Source organism: Podarcis raffonei, chromosome 1, assembly GCF_027172205.1.
Source record: "Podarcis raffonei isolate rPodRaf1 chromosome 1, rPodRaf1.pri, whole genome shotgun sequence".
NCBI classification, from domain to species: domain Eukaryota; kingdom Metazoa; phylum Chordata; class Lepidosauria; order Squamata; family Lacertidae; genus Podarcis; species Podarcis raffonei.
This window is the reverse complement of record NC_070602.1, coordinates 62,078,982-62,102,719: the sequence shown is the minus strand read 5'-3', so window position 1 is coordinate 62,102,719 and position 23,738 is coordinate 62,078,982. Positions and strand designations below refer to the sequence as shown.

The 23,738-nt window shown below is 40.3% G+C and overlaps 1 protein-coding gene across 2 annotated transcripts in view; it reads right to left on the bottom strand.

Annotated features, from left to right (window-relative positions):
* The window catches only part of ANO3 (anoctamin 3), a 160,536-nt gene that overhangs the window by 89,751 nt on the left and 47,047 nt on the right, over positions 1 to 23,738 (bottom strand). For both annotated transcript variants that reach the window (XM_053389410.1, XM_053389420.1), the window contains exons 2-4: positions 9,470 to 9,676; positions 9,265 to 9,336; positions 2,413 to 2,549 (exon numbers count right to left, since the gene is read on the bottom strand). In XM_053389410.1, coding sequence (XP_053245385.1) covers positions 2,413 to 2,549; positions 9,265 to 9,336; positions 9,470 to 9,676 — 416 coding nt within the window. The remainder of the gene's footprint in view (positions 1 to 2,412; positions 2,550 to 9,264; positions 9,337 to 9,469; positions 9,677 to 23,738) is intronic.

Genomic DNA, 23,738 nt, shown 5'->3' with positions numbered 1-23,738 from the left:
AGGGATTAAGAACTTCATCATTTGGCCCCAAGAGAAGGACTGGTAAATAACTCAGCAATGAATAATGAATCCCAGGTATCTGCCCTTTACAGAAAATTGGTCACTGCTGTTGAGGACAGCAACTAAATAGTTTGCATTAGCATGCAGACACCGTTCAGAGCCCATGAAACTTTTCATCTGAAAGAATCCAAGCTGCAGGAGTTACAGCCTTTCAGCAGAGCTTTACAACTGCAATGAAGCATCTGAAAGGTCTGTCAAGAAAGCTTACAGATTACAACAAACTTCCCTCTGTTTGTGACGCAAACTAAATACGACAATCATGTATATGTTTTCCTCACAGGTTTTCTTTTTCTTTGCTTTTCTTGACAAATATATAAATTTAATTTAGAATATTTTAACTTAAAATTATAATTAACTGTGATATTGCAAGCTTAAACAAAGCACAATGTACTATTAATTTTAAAGAAAGAATATTGTCCTGCCGAAGACGCAGAAAGTTACAGGTCTATAGCATTGGTTTTTAAATGCATTACAAGTGGACAAATTACATATGGCCACAATTATATGATTTCTATAAAACCATTCCATCTCAAACCTGACATTATCATGCCTTTTCTTTTCTTATTCAAATCTGAGGCAATGGGTTAGGGTTAGGCCATAGCAGCAAACTTCCCAAGTTTTTCCATTTTCCTGAAGGCTGGCCCACGGCATCTTCGTTGGAGGGTCAGGTGAAGGAAGGAAGGATCTGCTTAAGCCATTATTGTTAGCAAAGTCACCACTTTCAAGCCACATTTCGCTTCAGGGGGTAAAAGAAAAAAATGTTTCTTTTTCTTACTCAGAAGACCAATTTTGAATTAATAATAGGGCCAAAAGGGATGGAGATGTGCCACCCCTCTACCCATTGAGCATACTTTTAATGCACTCACACTTTTGAATAAAAACCAGTTTCAGAGAGAATATCCACACAGGCACAAGTAGTTTAACCCTGTACTGGAGAACTTTGCAGGTGGCAATGTGTCCCATCGTCCTGCAGCCAATCAGATCAGTGATACCTGCCCACACTCTGATGAGGTCCAGGAAGTAAGGGACCACCAGTGGCGTAGCGTGGGTTGTCAGAACCCGGGGCAAGGCAAGTAATTTGCACCCCTAACCCGTGGATTTGCGCCCCCTAACCCATGGATTTGCGCCCCCTAACCCTAACCCCCAGATGTTGCACCCGGTGCGGCCGGCCCCCCCTGCACCCCCCACGCTACGCCACTGGGGACCACTATTCATGGCAAGGAGGCAAACAGGAGAAAGAGGGTAAGAGGAGAGACTTCAGTGCTCTCACCATCCACAGCTATCCCCTTCCTCCTGATAGCTTAGCACATGCTGAGCCTCTCACCATCCGACAAGCAAGGTCCAGCAGCTGAGAACAGGGCTCCTGCTAGCAAAATGGGGCTTTCCTCCTTCCCCAAATCTGCTCTGTAGGCTCAGAAGAACCCCAAGAACAGCACACAGAGGGGGAAAGGGGGGTTTCCATCTGGCAAGCATAAATACTTGTGCTGACAGAATAATCAGAAGAGCTTGACACTGAATTCCTTCCCTAGTTTTTCAGGCACACTTTCTTTCTTCACTTCAGCATAATAACCTAATACACTTTCAAATTTGACACAATCCTCAAATGGCAACCATTGACATATGGTTCTAAATGCACCATAAAGCTTCTGACAGACATGAATTCACTTTTCCCCGTGCAATCTTTACATACATAAACTGAAGGTATTTGAAAATGGAAGGATCCATTGCTACAGCCATGCATGTTATCATTTAGGGACTTGTGCTTAATATCAGCTTGCCATATTTTATTTGTTACAATACAGATGATCCTTTATCTTAGAGGACCTTTTATTAATGGAATGGATTTTATGTCAGATTGATATCACAGGTGAAGAATTGGTTGCCTCAGGCAAGCAGATCATGTTATTTCCAAACCAGGAAACTGTGTAACCTCAAAGTTGACTCATATATGTGTGATGTACAATCCATCACATCTTCTGGCCATGGGTCACTGACTAAACAAATCAAGATTATCTGTACCATGTAAAATCCTTGTCCCTTCTGTCTGTCTGTCCTTCCATTAAATAGCCCTGAAAATCTTAAACTGAGAAGACACTAAACAAACAATTATTGCACTGGTGAGAACACGACAACATCACATGGACTAATCCTAGCTCTTTAATTTAATCTATTCTGACATTTCATACTTGGAAGACTTCTCTTAGACTTCATCATCCTCATAGCTCTAGTATTACATTACAGTGGTCAATCCGTTTGTCTGTAATGGACCAACCTAATGCATGTTTAAAAGTAAACCATCCCGATAGCAGAAATAACAATACATTGCAAGAACCGTATCCTATAATTCATTACCTTCAATGATGACTTAGTCCGAGTCTCTGGTTTCTGTCTCGTAGGCGTATTTTTAATAAGCAGAGACTGATCTGTACGAGAATCATAATTCCCATGTTCTGAATCATCAGTATATGTGTCTTTTTCTCTTCCTATGTCTGAGAGGGGAAAAAATACCAAAAACAGATGGACTCATTTGATATGACTATGGAGACATTCTAGAAAAGCTATAAGAACAATTCCCATAATGATCCACCTTTCATTTCTCTGTCACATGTTCCCATCACTTTCCAATGCCCTATTTGTAATGAAAAATCCAAAATTTACCATAAGCATTTTTTCTTTGCTTAGTTCTGAAGAGCTTTCAGAAGGGGAAGGGGTGAAGCATGGGGAATTCAGTGTAGCATGGGCAACAGGAGCACTGAATTGGCTCTGCTGCCATACTAGCACTGCACTGAGCCTCACCCCTTGCCCTTGCCCTCTCAGAAAATGGCAACTATGCTCAGATTGGGAAGCCAGGCACATAACACCACCCTGCTTGCCCTCCCTGCTGAATGCTGCTGAACAACTGGAGGATTCACATTCCATTCTCCATTCAGAGATGAATAATTCTCAGGTGCTCTGGCCATCAAATGAATGGGGGAACATCTTCAATAGCTATAGAAATTTTAAGGAGCTGCTTTGTTTTTTGCTTTGCTTTTTCAGCAAAGCACAGTGCTTGCAGGCCACAAAAGTAATAGACATTGAGCAAAGCCAAACATTGATTTTTTTGGGAGAGTACTACAAACACTTTCTAAAAGCACGGTCAACACTTTTGTTCGCTATTATTGCAATGCTTTGCCTGCCAATGCTTACAATAATGTATACAAAACTAAAAATATCTCACACAGGATTTCTTCAGGTTTTTTGTTTGTTTTACTACAGTATTCACATTTCTTCTGATATTCGCTACAAAAGACTATTATTTTTTAATAGCACCTTTGCAGATAATAGTACATTGTGGTAAAAATAGGGTGCAATCTTCCATTATGGAATTTTACAATTCATGCAGCTCTGATTTCAAATTTGGTGACCGGGATGGTAGTTTCCCAGTTTTCTCCAAAGCTAAATATTTGGGAGACAACTTAAGGTGTAATGGCATGCACATTTACTTGGGAATGAATCCCACTGAACTCAGCGTTAATACATCTGAGTAAATATGCAAAAGGCAGAAGCGAAAAATCATATTTTTGCTTTAAAATCATGATTTTGTCAATTCAAAAATAGTTTGAAAACATAATACGCATGATCTTGCCAAATTTAAGCTCTCCAGAGCCAGATCTAACATGTGCAAAATAAGCATTACTCAGAAACAAGTAGAGATAGGGCTGAAATTTATTCACTACACACTTAATTTGCACTCCCTACAGCAATATGCAGATTGAAACACGACTCTTTCAAATTTTGCAGTTTTCTGAATTTTGTGGTGCAGTTCTCCAACCAAAATTTGTGCACAAAAAAGCATATATGAAGGGAAAGTGTATACAGAGGGTTATATTCTGGGGATAGTGCACAAAGCCAAAATTGTGCATAGTAAAAATACATTGGGTCTAATGGTGGGTGATATTATTAATAATAATAATAATTGAATTTATATGCCACCCTTGAGGTCTTAGGACGGTTTACAGAATAAAATCAAAATATAAAACCACAAAATACATAATCATAACAAAATCTACCCAATAACCCCTCCCAAAAAACCCTCACCTTTTAAAAGACCCCAGGTGCCGCCTGCTTTTTTGCCACCTTTATTTTTTTTAAAAAATTGTTGCCAACCACATAAAGCTGAATGCACTCAAGTTAATATGTATAAGTTCTGAGTTACTTGTACACAGCCTGGATATTTGTGCATATACAGAAATGCATTATTCTCTGGAAATTGCTTGTAAAAGAAGACAAAGAAAGGACTGACAGAAATGCACAGAGAATGCATATACTTTTCCATGCAGACTTAAAAAATTGTTCGTAAACTGATGTAGAACTGGAGCAAACTAAACTTAAGACCCAGCTGGGGGAGGGAGGGAGGGAGAGGGAGAGGGAGAGGAGAGAGAGAGAGAGAGAGAGAGAGAGAGAGAGAGAGAGAGAGAGAGAGAGAGAGATTGACAACCAAGCCCTATTGATTTTGATGGGTTGTTTTCAGACAATGCCTCAGATCCCAAAAGCAGCTTTTCATGGGTCACAAAATCTTTCACCTCCTCTTTTCCCAGTATCATACGATTAGGAACTCTGAATCCAAGCCAATATTTCTTAGGCCCTTGTTTTGTTAAGCAGTTGAACTACTATGTAATCTTTAGGGAAGTGAAACCCTTATCCCACTCTTAGAGATGATTTGAAATTCCCCACCCTCACCCTTAGCAAGCTTTGAATTTTTTTATGACTAATAAATGTGATGATTAAGCTGCAGAGATGAAAGCTGACTTTACAAGCAGCCTTGTGCATATACAAACACACACATTATTTGGGAGTAGATTTGTGAATCATGTAAGTTTCATCTTCAGACCATTCATTAAGCCAGCCTTCTAAGAAGACACTCTGGAATGATTACTTAATTCACATAGAATTCCAACGGTAGAATGGAATTTTTCACTAGGCTAGTTTCATCATTATCCTAGCGAAATAATGTATTGATTCTAAGTACTGGAACATCATCGTAAAGATACAAGATCAGCACAACTCTTTGTGGTGGACGGCAGGTCGAGGGCAGTAGTAGCCATTAATTTTCACACCTTCTGCATCTTTGCTGTCTGGAAAAGTAATTTGATTTCCACCGAGTCCCTTATTTCAATTACTCTTTCATGAATTAATTGTGTCTTAGATGACCACACACAACACTTCACTCCATCCAAATGATGCAGTATCATCATCTATAATTTAGTTTAACTTAGTACATAAGTAATATTTCATGACCAAGGTGAAATATTGAAGAAGACAGTTTTTTTATTTTTTTTATTTTTTGGAGTACCCAAATTCAAACTCACCGGCTGGCATGCAAGAGAACATGGCAGGCTATTAATATGCATGTGACACAGATGCTGCCAACTTCAGAATCCTAAAAATAGCACTAATGATCTCTGTGCCAAAGAGCTGGGAGTCCCTGAATCTACTAAAGGAATATATTCTACAATCTAGGATATTACAGTGGCAAGGAAGTTCTCAGATTCTATTGCAGAAGTTTCTGGTGTGCATTAAACCCACATTCATGGATGAATCTCACTGGTTCTTATTTACCAATTTTCAGACAAATTATGTTCTAGAAATAGCAGAATTTATAATCTTATCAGGAAACTAGCATTCCTATTTTGTTGGCTAATGTAGATATAACAAACTCCCAGCTTGATTAGAATGGCCTCACATACTCTCACCCAATTCTCCCTGGTTTGTAATAACTGTGGGATTCATATCTGCTTTAAATCCTGGTTACAAAATCTAATTATCTAATTACAGGCCTGGTAAATATTCTCAATGCTGATGTATTGCACATATAATGCTGTTGTTACAACAATTTGTGGAAGGCATGGCAGAATTCACTGGGAGTAAAGAAGGGAGCATTCACATCCACAGCACATTTTTAAACTCTCAGCCATGGAGCAGTTACATTTGCACCATTCCAGTGATCCTGGAGCCAACAAAAAAGGAATTTGAAAATTAAATTATAGCATATACAAAAAAGCATTACTGCTTGGGATGCAAAGATTACTATCTCTTAAAACTAAAAAAAAGAAAGAGATCCACTAAAAGTAGTTCACACGGATTCTGAACATCAAATAGTAAAGCAAACATTGATTTCCTTTAATTACTTGGCTTCCTTTGATGATTTCAGCTGTGTCATCTTTAAAAACCAAAGCACAGATTCTTCACAGATTTTATCTATGCACAGCCATTCCCCCAAGAAAAGCTTGTTTAGTGCCTCCTATGCTCATGCACATGGTCAACATTTTAAACACAGTTTTACTAAGCTTTTTTTGCAATTTATTTGAAATCTCAAGGTGGCATGTAGGTTAATTAATATGCTGACTCTACAGATTACTCCACAAACTGATTGATGTGTTGGGAGTGTTTCCATTCCGTGTCTAAAAGTAAACCGTGTTTTCTCTTAGTAAAGAGGGAACATGCTTTATGTCTTTGTACATAAAACTTCTTCTCTGTGAAACTTCTGCCATATATAAATTTCAGCACTTGTATAATGGAAAGTAACCACATTCAAAACAGAGGTCTGGATCCAGACTGTCTATTCCATGAACAGAAAGTCTCCTTCCAGTTGCGGAAAGACTGAAATCTGGTGAAACCTTCTAAGGAATGAATGGGGTGGTGACTTTTGCCAATTTCCCCTTCCCCCTGCATAGCTGCAGTTTAGACCATCAAGGGTAGCCCACTGTAGACTGCTATAATATACTGTGGCTTCAACAAACCCCTGTTTCTGTATGAGACATAATGGGAAGCTCCTTTTTGTTACAAACCACAGAACCTTTAAACTTTGTCTCATCATGTGCAAACCAGGAAAGAAAAGTTTACAAGTAGCACATTCTTTCAGTGCAGCACATAATTATGCCTTTGCAACCTGTGAGTCAAATCAACTGCAGACCACCAGATATGCCTGCAGCTTGCCATATGCCTCCAGTCTTTGTTGCTGGCCTAGGGCTGCAAAAATTGGGTGTGTGGATCCCCAAATATCTTTTTGGCTACGATAGGTGGCTGGAAAGTGGCATTCGCCTTGCTGGATTACAGATTCTTCAGACCAAATCTGAATCATTTCATCAATGATGAACTGTATCGTTCCAGAACTGAATCTTTAGCCACTGCTTCCCTGCAATAGGATTCTCCACCCATCAGATTATCATCAACATTTTTTTTGCCCATACACATTCAAACCATGAGACAAGGTTTTTATCCATACTCATTCAGAGCACCTTGTCGTTCTAAACATGGCAATTACATCTTATTGTATTGCTGGCTCAAAGTTCAGCTGGAATTTAGCCTTTTGCACTAATGGCTTCAGTGGCCGTGCTTCCTTGCCTTCTTTTGTACAGAGCTGTACCGTTTCCCCTTTTATTTGTCCTTCCTAGAAGCTTCATGATTAAATATTTATCTCACACACTTAATTCAGATCCATCTTTTAATATCCTCCTGGGGCAGTTCGTAGTAGATCACTGAAGAAATGAAAGTCATTAATCACAGGGGTTATGTAAGCCCCGTCAGCATTCCAAGAGTGACTGCAGTCATGTCGTCCTGACTTTTTCATGCAACACCTCCGTGGCCAGAGGGTTTCACAAGAAGAACAAGCCCCATTTAATAGGTCTTGTGATAGTGGAAATGTTGTGGATCAGAGGCTACAGCTTAAAAACAAAAATACCTCTATACAAAGTCTGAAGCTGCAATTGTAAGTACAGGCACCCTCGCACTGATCCATGTTCTACTCATTTCTGACCATGTATATGCGCAGCACTGGAAAATCATTAAATGATTCAATTCATACCCAGAAATAGCAAGAGAGTGCTGGACAGACTTTGAGGCTCATAAGTGGACCCTACCTGGAGCCTGAAGAGGACATCAATGAGGGCACAGGAAGCCCCAAAGAGACACAGCGGGGCATTGTACTGCTCAGCCTCTCTACCTAACAGCTGATATGCGGGGTAGCACAGCAGCAGCAATCACTTTCCTCTGCATCCTACAGCCTCCTGCCAGCCCCAGAGCTTCAATTCTAGTTGTGGATATTATTAGATACAGCATTTTTTGGTATGGATTGAAGAGAGAGCAGCAACGAGGGTGTTTAAAGGGTGTCGAGAAGGTAATCCCAATTTTATGCAATTTCACTTATGTGCACGGGCCCCCAGAACGTAACCCGCACATAAGTAGGGAGTCGCCTGTATGCTTAGGACAGAATTACACACAATGGATTAACTTTGTTGATCCAACCTTCATATTTTATGTTCTTAACCTAAATATGTACGACCTAAGTGAGAGATCACATCACATCAAAATGTATGCATCTACTAAAATGAAGGAGGGGGCCCTCCATTTTAGCAGGGGATTGTGGTGCAAACTTGCTCCTGAATCTGAAAGGGGGTTGCATAGAATCTTGCCAAACTCAGCAGGATTTAACCCCCACTCATCACCTGATAAGAGGGGCTTAAATTCTGCTCAGCTTGGTTGCATACTACTGATCTCTGCTGGGAGCAGACACAAACAGCCAACACAAGGTTTAATCCCACTTTCCCACTCATCAGATGTCATCACATGATTGACAGGTGGGGAGCCCCACTCACATGTCAAATTTGGCCCAAGAGGCAGATCCTGATATACATCCGGTCTATGGGTCTAAAAAGGTTCCCCACCCCTACCATACAGATTTGCATAGAATTGCCTTACTGAATCAGGAAGAGGTTTACTTGGAATCCTGCAGAATTCAGGAAGATTTAAGCTACACTCATCAGCTGGTGAGCGATGGTTAAATCCTGCTCAGATTGGTTGTGCACTGCTGTTTTCTGTGGGAACTGGCAGGAACAGCCAATGCAGGATTTAACTCCATCCTTGTATTCATCAGATGATGTCATGAATGACATCAGCTAATGGGTTTATGGACATGAATGTGGTTGGGGGAAAACATGGGTCAACTTGCTTGGCCTGTGCTCTAGAGGCCCCCCACCCCTGGCCTACCTAGTTGAATTACCAGAGATGAATTAAAGGCCAACACACAGGGATTTCAATTGCTGCTTTAAAATGAATCTTTCAGAGGTTAATAATTTCACATTTCAGCTCTAGGTTGCCCAAAGTGGAAGGAAAGGGGGATTATTTTGAACAATCACAATAGAATATAACTGAGCAGGGCATACTCACCTAAGAACGGATCGCTGTATTCTGTATTAGATAATTTGAGTAAATTGTTTTCCAAGGTTTCCATCACTTTAGCTGAAAGGCATAATAAACATTTTACATTCAGGTCACTGTTTATATCACACAGCCCCGTTCCTTTTGTTTGCTAAGTTCAGAATGTATCACAGATGTGGAAAAATGCCAGTGGCCTCAGTGTGCCAGAGCTCACCTCGTTCTGACACTACATCGACGGTAGCAGTTGATGTCCCTGCAGTCCCTAGCTGAGGTTGAGGCTGCACTCGATTTGGCTGCAGGAATGAGGAATGCTTGCTGAGGCTGTGCGGGTGTGTTTGGCTCTGAGCAAGGCATGGCAAGGATCTCCGGGATGGCTTCAATGGGGGCTCTTTGACATTCTCGCTCTTGCTAGTGTTCATGCCTGAAACAAAAGAGAGAACCGTTAAGGAAATATTCATCAATTTCTGTCAACTGCTGGAAGGGAATTTGAACCTGCACTGCAAAAGTCATTTTTACAGCAATAATCTTGACAGTTTTATGTACATTTTTTTTAAAAAAAACAATCTGCAAATGTGTTGGAATCTTTTAACAGCACAAACAGAGACAGTAAACATGTGGGCTACTGGTTACTTTCAAAATAGAGTTTTTACACTCAGTGGCTTGCACCCAATTTCTGCTAACATAAAGCAGGGAGTTTGATTTTCTTCAACACCTCCTACCCACTCAAGAGGCCTGCCTGATCCCTGTAAAGCAGTTTTTGAGAGTTGGCGTGTAACTCAACAAACTGAATTGCAGAAGGTGTAGAGGTCAGTGGTCTGCTGACTGGGGAGGTTTCATTATGCCTTTACTTATGCAAACAGATCAACTTTCAGTTATGACAATACTGCCACTGGGCACATCATAATATGTTTTAGAACTGATAATTGCTTACAGGCATGCAAGCAATACTTCCCAAGCTACGCCTCTGTTGTAGAATTGACTCCGAATATGCAACAACAGAACTAGGCATATTTAGAAATCCAAGTGAAAACAAATTGATGAGTGAAATTGTAAAACCTATGTATGCACAACCTTTGAAGATGATGATGATTTTCATTCTGCTCTTCCACCGAAAGATGCCTGGGGCAGCCATACACCAGAGCTTAGAACATTACCAAAATTTAAACTAACATTACAGATCTGCCATGAATAACAGCAATTTTGAAGGCTGCTATAAACCTACTGCTCTTCAAGTATCAAATGTGTTTTGGCCCCCACTTGATCATGAATCCAAACTCAGATACCTGCCCCCCCCCAAAGCTGCAATGCTCAGATCAGTGTGATACAGTACATATGCAGAAGAACTACTCAAAGGCACACAATAATACACACAACTACTCAAAGGATTTGATATGCCAAGGCACAGCAGGTCATACTTAAGTGATGCCCTTGATCCAACAAGGACACACACTTTGCAATTGTGTTATAAAGGGATGGGGTAGTCACAGCAAGAGATTCTGCTCCTCAACAAGCAACCTAGCACTCCACCTAGAGGGCTGAACTAGTCAAAAGTTTTGCATAAGTACTCCTTTGCATAGATGTCAGCTGGGCCTCCAATGACACATTAAATCAAGTAGCTACATACCTGTTCTTTCAAGGCAAGTACCAGCCTTTCTAGCACCGCTTGTTCCCCTAATTTCTGGACACAAAATCTGCCCCCCCATCTCTGTCTTATCAGTCTGCAGACCCTGGTCCAACACCTTCAAAGCTTCTTCTGATTCACATAGAGTCAGAGATTGGATGACCATCTGTCAAGGATTCTTTAGTTGAGATTCCTGCATTGCATGGGGTTGGGCTAGATGACTCCTAAGGTCTTTCCAACTCTATGATTCTATGAAATATAGCACAGTGTGTCATCACCTTGAAGTGGACTGTAGTTAATTAATGAAACTTTTATTGGTCTTTGAGGTGCCACAAGGCATGCTACTTTTGCTGCAAGGGATTAACTTGGCTATTCCTAGCAGTTCTTGAATCCACTTTGTATCTACTAATGCTGTCAAACTTTGTCAGGTGCGAGCATAACTTTGCTTATCACTTTATGGCAGTGTTAAGATATTACATCTTCTGATCTCCACACACAGAGACCTCTTGCTCTTTGTAGTAGCCTAGTGTGAATGGAGATAGAAACAGGACTCTGTAATGCCCTTTGGTGATTCCTCCATGCACCGTTACTGTGACCATACGGAGTAGGAACATAGCCAAAATGTTAAGTTGTTTAATCTTGCTGAACAGCCATTTAACCCTCCGATAAAATATTGGAGCAGTAAGCATTAAAGGATGCCTTAAAAATGATGTCTAAGACCATCTTGGTAATCTTTCTTAAACCAATCTTTGAAAAAGCCAGTAAAAGGGTTTTTTAGTAATAATAATTATGTGTTACTCTTATGGGTATTTCTTGTACAGCCTCCTGCTTTTCTCAGAAGAATCACTGCCACAGATAGCAATTAGGTAAACTTATGTGATCCTTAAAAATGAAGCTCAAAAGGGTTATCTTTCCCAATAGTAGCAGCAGTTTCCAAAATGTAAAGCTTGCTGTAGCTTTCTTTTATTTCCCAAAACATCAAAGTAGAAGAGCACCAGATTATTTGTGATTTTCGTGTTGACTACTGAACAAAGACCTGGCTCTTGAGATGTGAGAGTGATGTTCCTGGCACATGATTGGGCCTTTCCTCTCCATTACAGGCTCCCTGAACTCCAGAAAGTGAACCCTCCAAAATGACAGTCAAGGGCCCAGGCTGAAGTGGAGGGGTTGCTCACCAGATGTTGCTGGACTCCAACTCCCAGCAACCCCAAGCAGCATGGTCAATGGTCAGAGAGGATGGGAATTGTAGTCCAGCAACATAGGGAGAGCCACAGGTCAACCACACCTGCTGTAAAGGGAGGAGGGAATCAGGATTGCCACCCTGAGCTAGTGGAATTTCCTTCTTCTGCAAGTGTGTCTTTGGAGCTAAGCCAATGTACTCTTCCACCACTTACATAAGGACCACAATGCACATTATTGGTCATCTTTTATACATTTCAGGATATGCTCCTTACAGCAGGAGATAAGGCAGCTCTCTGCCCCAGATGCTGATTTAGGTAAGCTTATGCAGACAAAAAGACCAATCTTTTCCAGCAGTCTCAATTTCCACTTTCCAAAACATAACCCTTGCTATGTTTTCCCCCCTTTTATTTACTGAAAGATCAAAGTAGAAGAGTGTCAGGTGATTTGTGACTATTGCATTTACTCTGTAAACATAGCTTTAAAAACAACAACCCAGAATGGACTACAAATCTAACCAAACAAATCTAAGCAAATTGTCAGATGGCTTTGTGCCACCCCAGTTAATAGTAATTTATTTCCTGAAACACTAAAATCATATTTCCGCACAAGTTGCCAGCATAAGTAGCAATCGTTTTAGGGAATGGCAAGATAAAAGTATTATGAGTGAATAGATACAGATATCTTCCTCGAAAACAGACTTACCGTTATTGATTCTTTAAATATTTATTCTCCTGCCTCAGAATTCCATTTGATTACTAAAATTTCAGCACCATAAATGCTTCAGACCTGCCCTACAAGATGCAGCAACAAACCTATATTGTGTATGTATCAGAGAAGGTTAACAATCCGATAATTCTGATCTTGTTGGGACACTGATGAACACTATAGAGTTCTATAAAAGACTTTGCCCCAATCATTTCAATGGCAGGGACTTGTGAAGAACTGCTCCTCTCATGTAAGTGAATTGGAAAGTCCATTCCTGATCAAGGCCAGAGCCCATGGGTTGATGCCCAAAGCAAGCAGATGTGGTGCTACCCACATATTGTGCTATTTCTGTCATGGATCCTGGAAGCTGAAGAGACAGGGACATTGTGTCCATTGGTCAATGTATCAAATGAAGTCAACTGAGAAACATATTTGATTGTGTTAACCTTCACTGGACATGTCTTCTGGGACTGTCCAGTCCCCCCACACAGCAAAGAAATAAGATGCTGAATGATAATGGCAAGCTGAAATTGAGACTTCATTCTTCATCAAAGTGATCAGAATATGTTAATATGTCAGTGGGTTCTTGATCTAAGAATCTTAGTTAAATCAAGTAGGGTTTTCAATACCATGTGCAATATTTACTTGGAATAAGAACAGCAATATATCAGTATTTCCCCTGCATCTCATATAAAGAGTGTAAACTGGTAGCCACCCTCTGTTTTTTGCATCCTGGCAGAAAGATGGCAGGCCTTAGGATGTGGGGAGTACAATTCTGCTAAGTCTCTGGGTTCTCTTAGCACCTTATAGTACCACTGACCACATTCTTTCAATACCACTGACCACCTATTCTTCCACATAGGTTCTCTGGGATAGGAGTTGGACATACAATGATATGATGGTTCTGGAGAGCTAATTTCAAAAGGAAGTGCTATACGTGGCCCTTTGGCATCTATGCTATAGGCTCCTGAATTTTTTTAAAACATTTACAAGAAACAACAGGGAGAGGCCACCTAGGGATATGGGGTGAGGCTCCATCAGTATGCTGAATACACCCTGCTCTCTCTTTCTTTTTAATCTAATCCGGATGAAGCGGTGGAAGTCTTGGATCAGTGCCTAGCAACAGTAATTGGCTGGATAATGGGCTAATAACTGAAAACTCAGCTATATAGTTGCAGTATACCTGAAGGAACATCTCCACCCCCATCGTTCAACCCAGACACTGCGGTCCAGCTCCAAGGTTCTTCTGGCGGTTCCCTCACTGCAAGAAGCGATGTTACAGGGAACCAGGCAGAGGGTGGCCTAGGTAGTGGCACCCACCCTGTGGATTGCCCTCTCATCAGATGTCATGGAAATAAACAACTATCTGACTTTTAGAAGACACCTGAAGGCAGAAGGTTTAGGGAATTTTTTAATGTTTGATGTTTTATTGTGTTTTAAATATTCTGTTGGGAGCCACCCAGAGTGGCTGGGGAAAATCAGCCAGATGGGCAGGGTATAAATAAATAAATAAGTTATTATTATTATTATTATTATTATTATTATTATTATTATTATTAAACATTTTAAGTGTGTTGAAAAGTGCAATATACAAAGGTGAGCTATGGCAAATTCAATATATTTCCCCAAAACTTTTTTTAAAGCATTTTCACAGTGTTTTTTTATATGTGTGTAGATTCCACCAAGGTGAAGGTTCTATGAGTAGATGGTTTGTCTGTTCAGGAAGGTGGTGCTTCACAGCAGAGGCAGATTTAGGGGAGCACAAGCAGTTGGCTGCACTGGGCATGGAACTTCAGGGGTGTTGCTGGGGATGCTGCGACTATGATTCAGAATGGTGTGAGAGAGGCAGAGGGGTGCCGAATTTTGGCATTGCACATTGAAGACATTTGGAAGGACATTGGGAAGTATTAAAGAATGGGGGGGGGCGGTTACTGAACAAGGTGCATTTTCAATTAATTTTTTAAGTATCCAGAGTACAGACCTGCAGGCTTTCTAGTTTATGAAGTAATTAACACTTCAAAGCAAAAACATTGTGCTTCCCTGGTGAAAACAACAACACAGAGATAACTAGTTTGCCTTTATATATTCTTGCTTCTGTTATACCTAGGATCTGAATTCTGTAATTATAGCCCAAAGAAAGAAACAAGCTGCAGATGAAAACATGATGAAATCTAGAGACTGAATGAGGTTCCACTTTTCAGAGAACAGACATTTGTTTGTAAAATTTCAGACAAGATGTGTAAGACATCTCTGATGCCATCACAAGAAAAAAAGAAAAGCAAATTCAAGAGGTATAGAGAAATAAGGGAAGGTGGGTTCATTTGAGCCTTTTCCTGCTTACATTTTTTCCATGCCCAACTGTCTCCTTAAACCACTTTTCCTCTTGTGAGGTTAAAAAAATGGGGTGTGGTTCCATATAATATAACTAGCTGACATAGCTGGCATGTAATATAATATATTTTACAAATATGGAATCAATTCTCAATGTAAAATATACAATAACAAGAGCATTAAACCATTCTTAATATGATCACGAATATATTCAGAATTCCAGGATAAAACGCAGGGTTAAAAAGCAGGGCAGTTAAAACAGGTAACACAATCTTGTTAAAATTCAAGTTCATATATTTTGTTGGACCAAACAGGATTACCTTCACTTCCACATTCCTGGTTCCTTATTTAATGCTTTAGTTCAGTGACTTAAAAATTGCCATTGCATTCTATACGGTGATGCAAAGGTTATTGTGTGCTATCAAGTGTAGGCATGATGATTTTGATAGTGAAGGGACAAACTCCTGGTCAGACTTCTTGAAAATGGGCTTGGAAAATGAATGGATTTCTGCAAATAAAAAAATAATTAAATAGCTCAATTTCTTCTGGGTGCCAAGTCAACCCAAATTAATGCTTCCCACATGCAAAATAAGCATACCACCAAGGACATGATGGAGCCTGAGCCCTTATCCTGAGTGCGTCTGGAGACTCACCGTTCTCACACCCACCTGGCAGCCTCCTTCCACACAAAGCTTTACCTGGTTTGTGGTTGTGGAGGCAGTGTGATAAAGCATGGGAGTGAAATCATTTGTCTCTTCCTTCCCCATCTGGTTCTTCGTAGAGTGGACTTGACTTCTCTTGCTCATATTAAAATCCAAGCCAGAGAAGAGGAGTTTGGGGGTTGTAACACTTGCCTTATGTTTCAGGGGGAGCTGTTTCATCATGTCCTTGGACAGATCCAGCTCTATTTCCTTGTCTCAGGGGCATTTTTGTGGGAACTGGTTCTTGGGGTAACAACAAAAGAGTAGGAAATGCACCTGTAGTTTCATATGTACACCATGCTATTTACTAGATTTTAGTGTGATTTTTAGGAATCTTTTGTAAGCCACTGTGGCCACCTCTTGGGGTTATTAAATGAGCTATAGGAATTCTAAATAAATAAATAACCAAGCACCAAAACTAGGAATTGCCATCAAGTTAAATTTTAGAAATTTAATTTGTCTTTGATTTGTGCAGAGCGAGTGGAAGATACGCTATTTTGCTTCCTGAAGAACTTCCTTGTGCAAAATGTGCACATTTGTAAATAAAAGAACATCACAACAAAGCCATAAACCTTGCAAGCACGTTCCTCTTAAGAAAAAAAGCAAACACTGTAGCAGCGCTGCCTGCTACTTTCTATCACTGAGGGAGATGAGAGAGCCGTGAACATGAAAGCAGTATTTTGAGAACCATTTCCTTCAATGGACTTTAAGCAGCTTAAATCATGAAGAGAGGAAACTTTTAAAAAGAAATTTATATTACCACCACAGTTATTACTTTGATGGCTGACCATTTAGATCTTAGATGCTTTAACTGGCAATTAAGCAAGACTTCGTGAAATCCAAATATGAAGTTCTCAGATCAGAGGAAGCATTTATATATCACTCTGATTCATCTATCTCTAGTAGGGAGTGAATTATCCAGTCAAGAGAAAGAGAGAGAAAAAGAGGGAGGGGAAGGAGAGAGAGAGAGAGAGAGAGAGAGAGAGAGAGAGAGAGAGAGAGAGAGGGACAGACTTTTTGGCCTATTAGTGCTACCAAAAGCACTTCACCAGTTCCAGAATGAAAGTAGCCAGTGCTTTCTTTCTTAAAAAAATGTTTAGGGGACTCTCATTTTCCTATTCACATTGAAATACTGCCCCTCAATGAGGCCAAACTTAGATTCACAAAATGTTTAGGGGCATGTGTCCCCCCGTGTCCCCCCAGGGAAAAAGCACTGAAAGTAGCTGAGACAATAAAGCATCCACGATAAAACTGCCAACAGACAATATTAAAACAGCAACCTCAAAGTTATTCAAATGAGATCCATGGACACACTAAAATCATCTTCAAATGCCCAGTGTAAGGATTTCTTTACTGTCCTCCCTGACTCCTCAAATAGTCATGCATCTTGTAACTGTTAATCTTATAGGCACTTCCCTTGGAGCAGATCTCTAGCTGGTGATCCAAGCGAATAGGAAGAAGAAAGGGAGCACAGATGATATGAATAATATAGATTCTGACCACGTAGTAGGTCTTCAGAAGTTAACACCAGCACCTTGACTTGAATTTAGAAACACAATCCAGCAGAACTCAGTTAGGATTACATCCCATTTAGCCATTTACATCCCAACTAACACAACTCTTACTTGCTGTTAGCCCTTTATGACGGAGCTACTGTAGGCTCTGCTTGTTTTTGCTGGATGGTGCCCCATGTGATTTATGAGACCTGTAATAATTAAACAAGCCTGAACAAACAGCAGATAGGGGTTAAATTAATAAGAAGGTTGTGCTGTATTCTCTAATGCAGCAAAATAATGTAAATACCAGGTCTCTGGTGGCACAGGCCCTGTGTGTGTGTGTGTGTGTGTGTGTGTTAAGCAAGAATAGGAACTATAGTCTCACAGGGAGGAATGGAAAAGTGACCCAGCTCATATTATTCATCTCTCCTTAGGAAAATATATGAGCTAATATATTCCTTCACGTGTTAAGAGAAGAAATATCTGTTCCTTCTTTATCCAAAAGGCACATGTGACGATGAAGGTGATCCATGAGGAGACCTGTACGCACAGTGGCTTGAATCATCCAATTCAAAACCCTTCATTTTGAGGGAGAAGAATCATGCAAAGCCTGCGTACCTATGAGCACCTTGGGCCACAAAGCAGATAGAGGAGAGGCATGCGCCTTCTCCAAGAAAGCCATCTAGGCGAATGATTTAACTGAGATGGCAACAGTACACATTAAGTGAATGGAGCTTTCCCCTAGATAGACATTGCAGTCTGCTTTAGTAGAACCATGGACATTTCTTCAACTAACACAACTCTTACTTGCTGTTGGCAAGTTTATATCTGTGACCCAAGAATTAATTTACGCAGATGAAACACTGAACTGCGATTGTGTTTTATTTGAATAATAAGCCAGAAACTATGCAACTGTAAGTACCTGAAGCAGATAAGCATTCCACATGCAAATGAAGTGATATATTGCAATATTTATCCTTTCAAAAACAGCTTCATTTTTCTGCTTGTCCATTTCTATGATGCTCACACTTTATAATTTATAAACACCCGGAAGTGTTTCATGAAAGGGGAGTTGCTAATTGAAGAGATTTGAGAATAGCCCCCATCCTATGGTCATACCATATGGATGCGCTGCAGGAGAACAAATGGAACAGTGTTTAATTGTCTCTAAATATCATCTCCTGCTGAACTCTTCTCAATCAGATCTCAAAAGGAATATAAAATGCATACTGTACAGATGCATTGTAAAGCATTTAGTAACATTTTAGCATACACTTATCTTGCTTTTTAGAACAGAAATTGATCTTTTGTCTCCTAGGTATGCTCCTCCTCAGATCATGCATGCCAGTGCTGCTCATGGTAGTAGTTTATAATAACAAAATAAAAATTTACAAGGTGCTACTGCCATAAATCATATACATCTATATGTCTCCTGGTAGATGAAATAATCTGGCAAAATATCTATCACATTCTTATAATTTCTGTTTTATGAACCAAAAAGTGGATTATTGACTCTGAAACACAAAGTCACACAAAGCATCACTCCTCCAACCTATCATCGCATCATCATTTCAGTTGCTCATCTTATTTTGTAACTACAACTTTTTTATTATTTTGAGCTAGGAACATGAGATATGTTAATGTGAGGACATTCACAGAGGTAAAGTTTCCTTTTCCCTCCTTCTTTGTGCAGTCCTCTGCCACTCCAGGAAAAAAATGGTTTATTTATGTCGCAACCATGAAGGCTTGAATTTTGCTAGCCCAGAGATAGAAAGTGAGCGAGATCCCTATTAAGGAAGATTGGCAATTTAAGATGATAGAATTTGTGGAAGCAGCAGGTTTAACTGTTATTCTATAGAGCAAGAAGAATCCTGATTCAAAGAGGAATGGAATTTTTGTGTGGAATATTTAGAAAATAATTGTGCACAATTAAATGCTGGTAGCATTTAGATACATTCAACAGTATGGTAAATATTTGAAGGATGTAAAATGGAGAAACAATTAGACTGGCTACAGTAAAATATGCAGGAATGATAGATAAATAAAATGAACCATGAAAGGTGAAGGAGAGAAATCAATTGTTACATGGTATTACGTAAAAAGTTTGTTTTGAGATGTATAAACTGAAAAATTAATAAAAATTGTTATAAAAAGGGGGGAGAGAAGAAGAAAATATTGGAGCATTGGGGCCCTTCCTGAAGAATGTGGGAAGGGGTACGTGGGATTGTCAAGGGAGAGGAGGCTTACGGGGAAGCTTCCTCCTTGAATCACTGTTTGAAGGAGTTCTGCCCTCACATGGCAGCCTGGCAGCCATCCTACATTGTTCAGGATGATCTTCAAGCCAACCCTCCAGTGAGGATTTGGGGGGCGGGGGGTTGCAGGTGGCTGTGAAAAGGAGAGTAGAGAAAATTGCCCTTCTGCGAACTTCCTTACTTTGACACCTCTTAGGATCCAAGCCTTTGGAGCATTTTGTAACATCCAAGGAAATGGCGAACAAAAATATATAAAATGTTTATCAACATTACCATAATAAAAATTAGACCAAAAAAAAAGGAAATGTAGCTTAAAAGGAAAACATGGACTAGGTCAGGCATGGAGAACTTCTGGCCCAGAGGTCCTAATTTGGCCCATGGCCCTGTTTACCCCCAGTCACACCCAGCTGTCACATACCTGGCATCACATCTGATGACAGTTATGGGGTATAGAAAGTCATGGTTGGAAAGGAACAAACATTAAAGGGCATTCCAATTATTCCTTTGCAAGTGTGGTTTGCCTTCAGCGCCTTTCAAATTCAGCTCTGAATGCAAGTCCACTGGGATTGTCTCCAGCTGGAAGCTTCCAATCAGAGCGGCCAAGGGGAGCTGAACTCTCCCACAAGTCACTAAGCAAACCAAGTTTATCTCCTTATTTCAGTTTCAGCACACAGAAGTCCCTAACTGAATCACTATTCTCATCACCTCTTACGGGAAGGATACTGCAAAGGGAATGTCTGAAGAGCTTAATGCTCCCCTCAAAGTTCCAAAGACTCAGATTAGGATGTAAATATACACACATGCAACTCTGAAGCCTGTTTGATAGGCTCAACATGTTGACATAAAAGCCTAGCCTTTTACATCATTTCTCAATTGGGAATCGTTTTCTGTTGACAGTGGATTAAATCAAATGCCAATTACAAGCACCATTGCTCTGAAGTCCTACGCAAAATAGTACCTCTGAGCTTCCTTTCTGAAGTTCTCCAATTACAATGCTTTAGGGCTTTTAGGTATGTGGGAGATAGCACCATTTCCAGGAATAGAGCAAAATAGATGGATAGAACTATCCCCAATCCTGGCTAAATGGCTGAGCCAAGATTGGTGGAAATTATGCTGGTATGTGCCCTGAAAAATGAGAGTTCTAAACAGGGCTGGATTAACCATTAAGCAAAATAAGCCCATGCTTAGGGCATCAAGGGAAGGGGGACACTACATAAATTTTCGCTTGCCAGATTTACCAAGGACAATATGGTGCAGCTAAAAACAAAGGCTCCCACCATAACTGAAAAATCACAGAAATAATAATAATAATAATAATAATAATAATAATAATAATAATATATTAATCTTGGGGATGTGACAAAGTAAGAATCTGGCTAACTGGTAAACTGTCACTCAGTCCACCAAGGCTCACATGTTTATATTTTGAATTAGATATATATGGAGGCACCAAAGTATTTTACGTGCTTAGGGCCTCTGAAGGTCTTAATCTGGCCCTAGTTCCAAAGGAGTGTGTTGGGGAAAATTAGGCTGAGGGTACTTGCTATGGATCCTAACTCTGTTCAGCTCAGTCATGCAACCTGACAACCTGGTGGACCTTACCCCAGCACAAAGGGTGGTGCAACTCAAACTATTATTTTAAAGGCTTGATCTACCTCTGCTGGACTTATGCAGGCTCAGCCAGAGTCTGTATCTGGTGTACTTTACACCAATTCAACTCAGTTGGTGTAATTTACGCTACTTCCCATATTTAGGACTGCTCCTAAAATTTCTCAGATTAGCATGCAAGCTTTCAAGTTCTCCAGAGCTCTTAATTGAGCTACATAGTAGGCATTTCTTCTGATGGTCAAGGATTAAAAGGCAATGGAAGACTGCCTGTTTAAACCCATTGTGAGATTCTCTTTCGCCAGTCATTCAAATATACGTGGGAAATTCCTAAGGACAGCCCCAAGTGCTATATGTCATTGCTGATTACATCCATTATAAAGGGACATACAGTGAACCTGGCTATTTTAATGAAGAGTCAACAAGTGCATTACTGCCCTCTAGTGCAATAATACACTCATCGTTAATGACAGGAATCAGAAAATAGGGGTGTGTGTGAGAGAGGGTTAAAAGTAGATTATAGGGGGGTTATTGTTCAAGTTGTATATCCTCATCCCTCTTCAGAACCCAGTTTGATCAAAGACCTCCAGAAACAAGTGTACACAAATGGGAACAGATAATTCTTTAGACAATGTATCCAAAAGCAAACTTCTTTGATAATTTGGAAACACATTAGGCATTTGCTTTTAAAAAAACATATCCCTACAGTTACAAAAACTGCTGATCAACATTTACAAAAGCTTCATATGCTGATGGAGGTATTCAATGTTGGTTTTTCATCCCCTAATCACATTTGAGAAGAGGCTTCTCTCATTTTGGCACCTCCATTGATTGTAAACGGGGGCATTTTGCTTGTGCTGTAGCATCTGAAATATTGATGTGGTGTGCATTTTCAGGTGCATCATGATAAGCCAAAAGAAATGTATATAGTTTATCAGCTGTCTTAATGTCTTAGAAGCAAAATATTATGAAGCAGAGTGATCCTAATCAGGGCTGGATTTAGGTTTGATGAGGCCCTAAGCTACTGAAGATAATGGGGCCCTTTATATGTCCAGCTGTCCTTTGTCAACAACAAAGTATCACTCTGTGTGTGTGTGTGTGTGTGTGTGTGTGTGTGTGTGTGTTGAATATATGTGATATAGTAATTTATGGACCTAACAGGTATTGAAAGCCATTTGCACATGTTACCATGCAACCAGTCCATGCAGAATGTTGGCACCCTATATATAGAAATGAGCAAACCAGTGATATCTTAGGGAGCAGGCTAGCAGGCAGGGTCCATTACTTACAGCATAGGAGCCTACACAACACAAAACACTGTTGTTGTTTGTAGGTTTTATTTTATTTACTTATTATCTTATATTTTGGAAATGTGCATCCAGTTGTTTTTTTCTTAATTTTTTGGGGAGGCCCCCAAGAAAGTGGGGCCCTAAGCTATAGCTTGTTTAGCTTATATGTAAATCCGGCACTGATCCTAATAGGTGTGTGCGGCAGGGGTTGGGTGGCGGAAGAGGCAGAAAAACTGCCTAACCCAAAGCCCTGCCAGCCTCACCGTGTCATGGGGGAAAGTATCTGCATGTGCTGTTTGTTTGGTTTTTTACATTGCTATCAGTCCTCCACTGGCTTTTTGTTTTGTTTACAATTTCCCCATCCATTGACTCCAATAGGAGGGAGAAAGAAGCATGCAAACTCCAAGGCTGGCATATTTTCAGAGTTCTTTCCAATGAATCCAAAGTCTCACTTGGTCTGCTTCCAAGATGTCCCTGAAATGTGTTCTTTTTCACCTTTCCACCATCAGAGCACTGACAGTGGAGGAGGGACAGCTATGCTGGAGCACACACTCCTGTCTCAGCGATGTCTATGCTGGCTTGGTCATGTGCACAGAATGCAAGACAAAGATGTCTGTAAATGTGACATGAAAGTTGGTAACATCAACACCACCCTGTGGGAATCCCTTGCAGACAACTGCAGTGCCTGGAGACAGACCTCAGTTCAATCCATAGCAGTGATCAGAGGACAAAACATGTCTCTCTGTATCTACAGCCATAGCAAATGCTGTAACCTTCCAGCAGTCTGACTTCAACCCCAAAGGTGCACTCCTCCATTGTCTGCCAAGACAGATGGATGCCAGCAACAGCAAATTGCTATATGAAACCAGGGTGACTGACCTGAGTCCTAAATGCTTGTACTGTAAACCTTAAGTTATTTCCACTGGTGTCAGTGTTTTCAGACACAAAGCATCTGAAATTGTATGCATCTACTACACTAATGCTCCCCTTTGGGAAAAGGCTGAACATGGAAAATTTCTTGACTTAAATTCCTAAGTGTGACCACCAGTTTGATTGAAACATTCATCTTCCATCAAGAAAATGTTTAACACAGGGAAGGCTTGTGGCAGACTGCAAGCAGAGCAGCAAGAATATATATCAGCAAGAACTGACGTGCGGATTACTGTTTATCACATTTGCATCCCAACTTTTCTTTCCAAGGAGCACAAAAAAGCACATATGGGAATTATCCTATTTTATATTGTCATAGAAACCCTAGGAGGACATTTAGATTAGGAAAAGGTGCCTGGCCTAAGGCTACC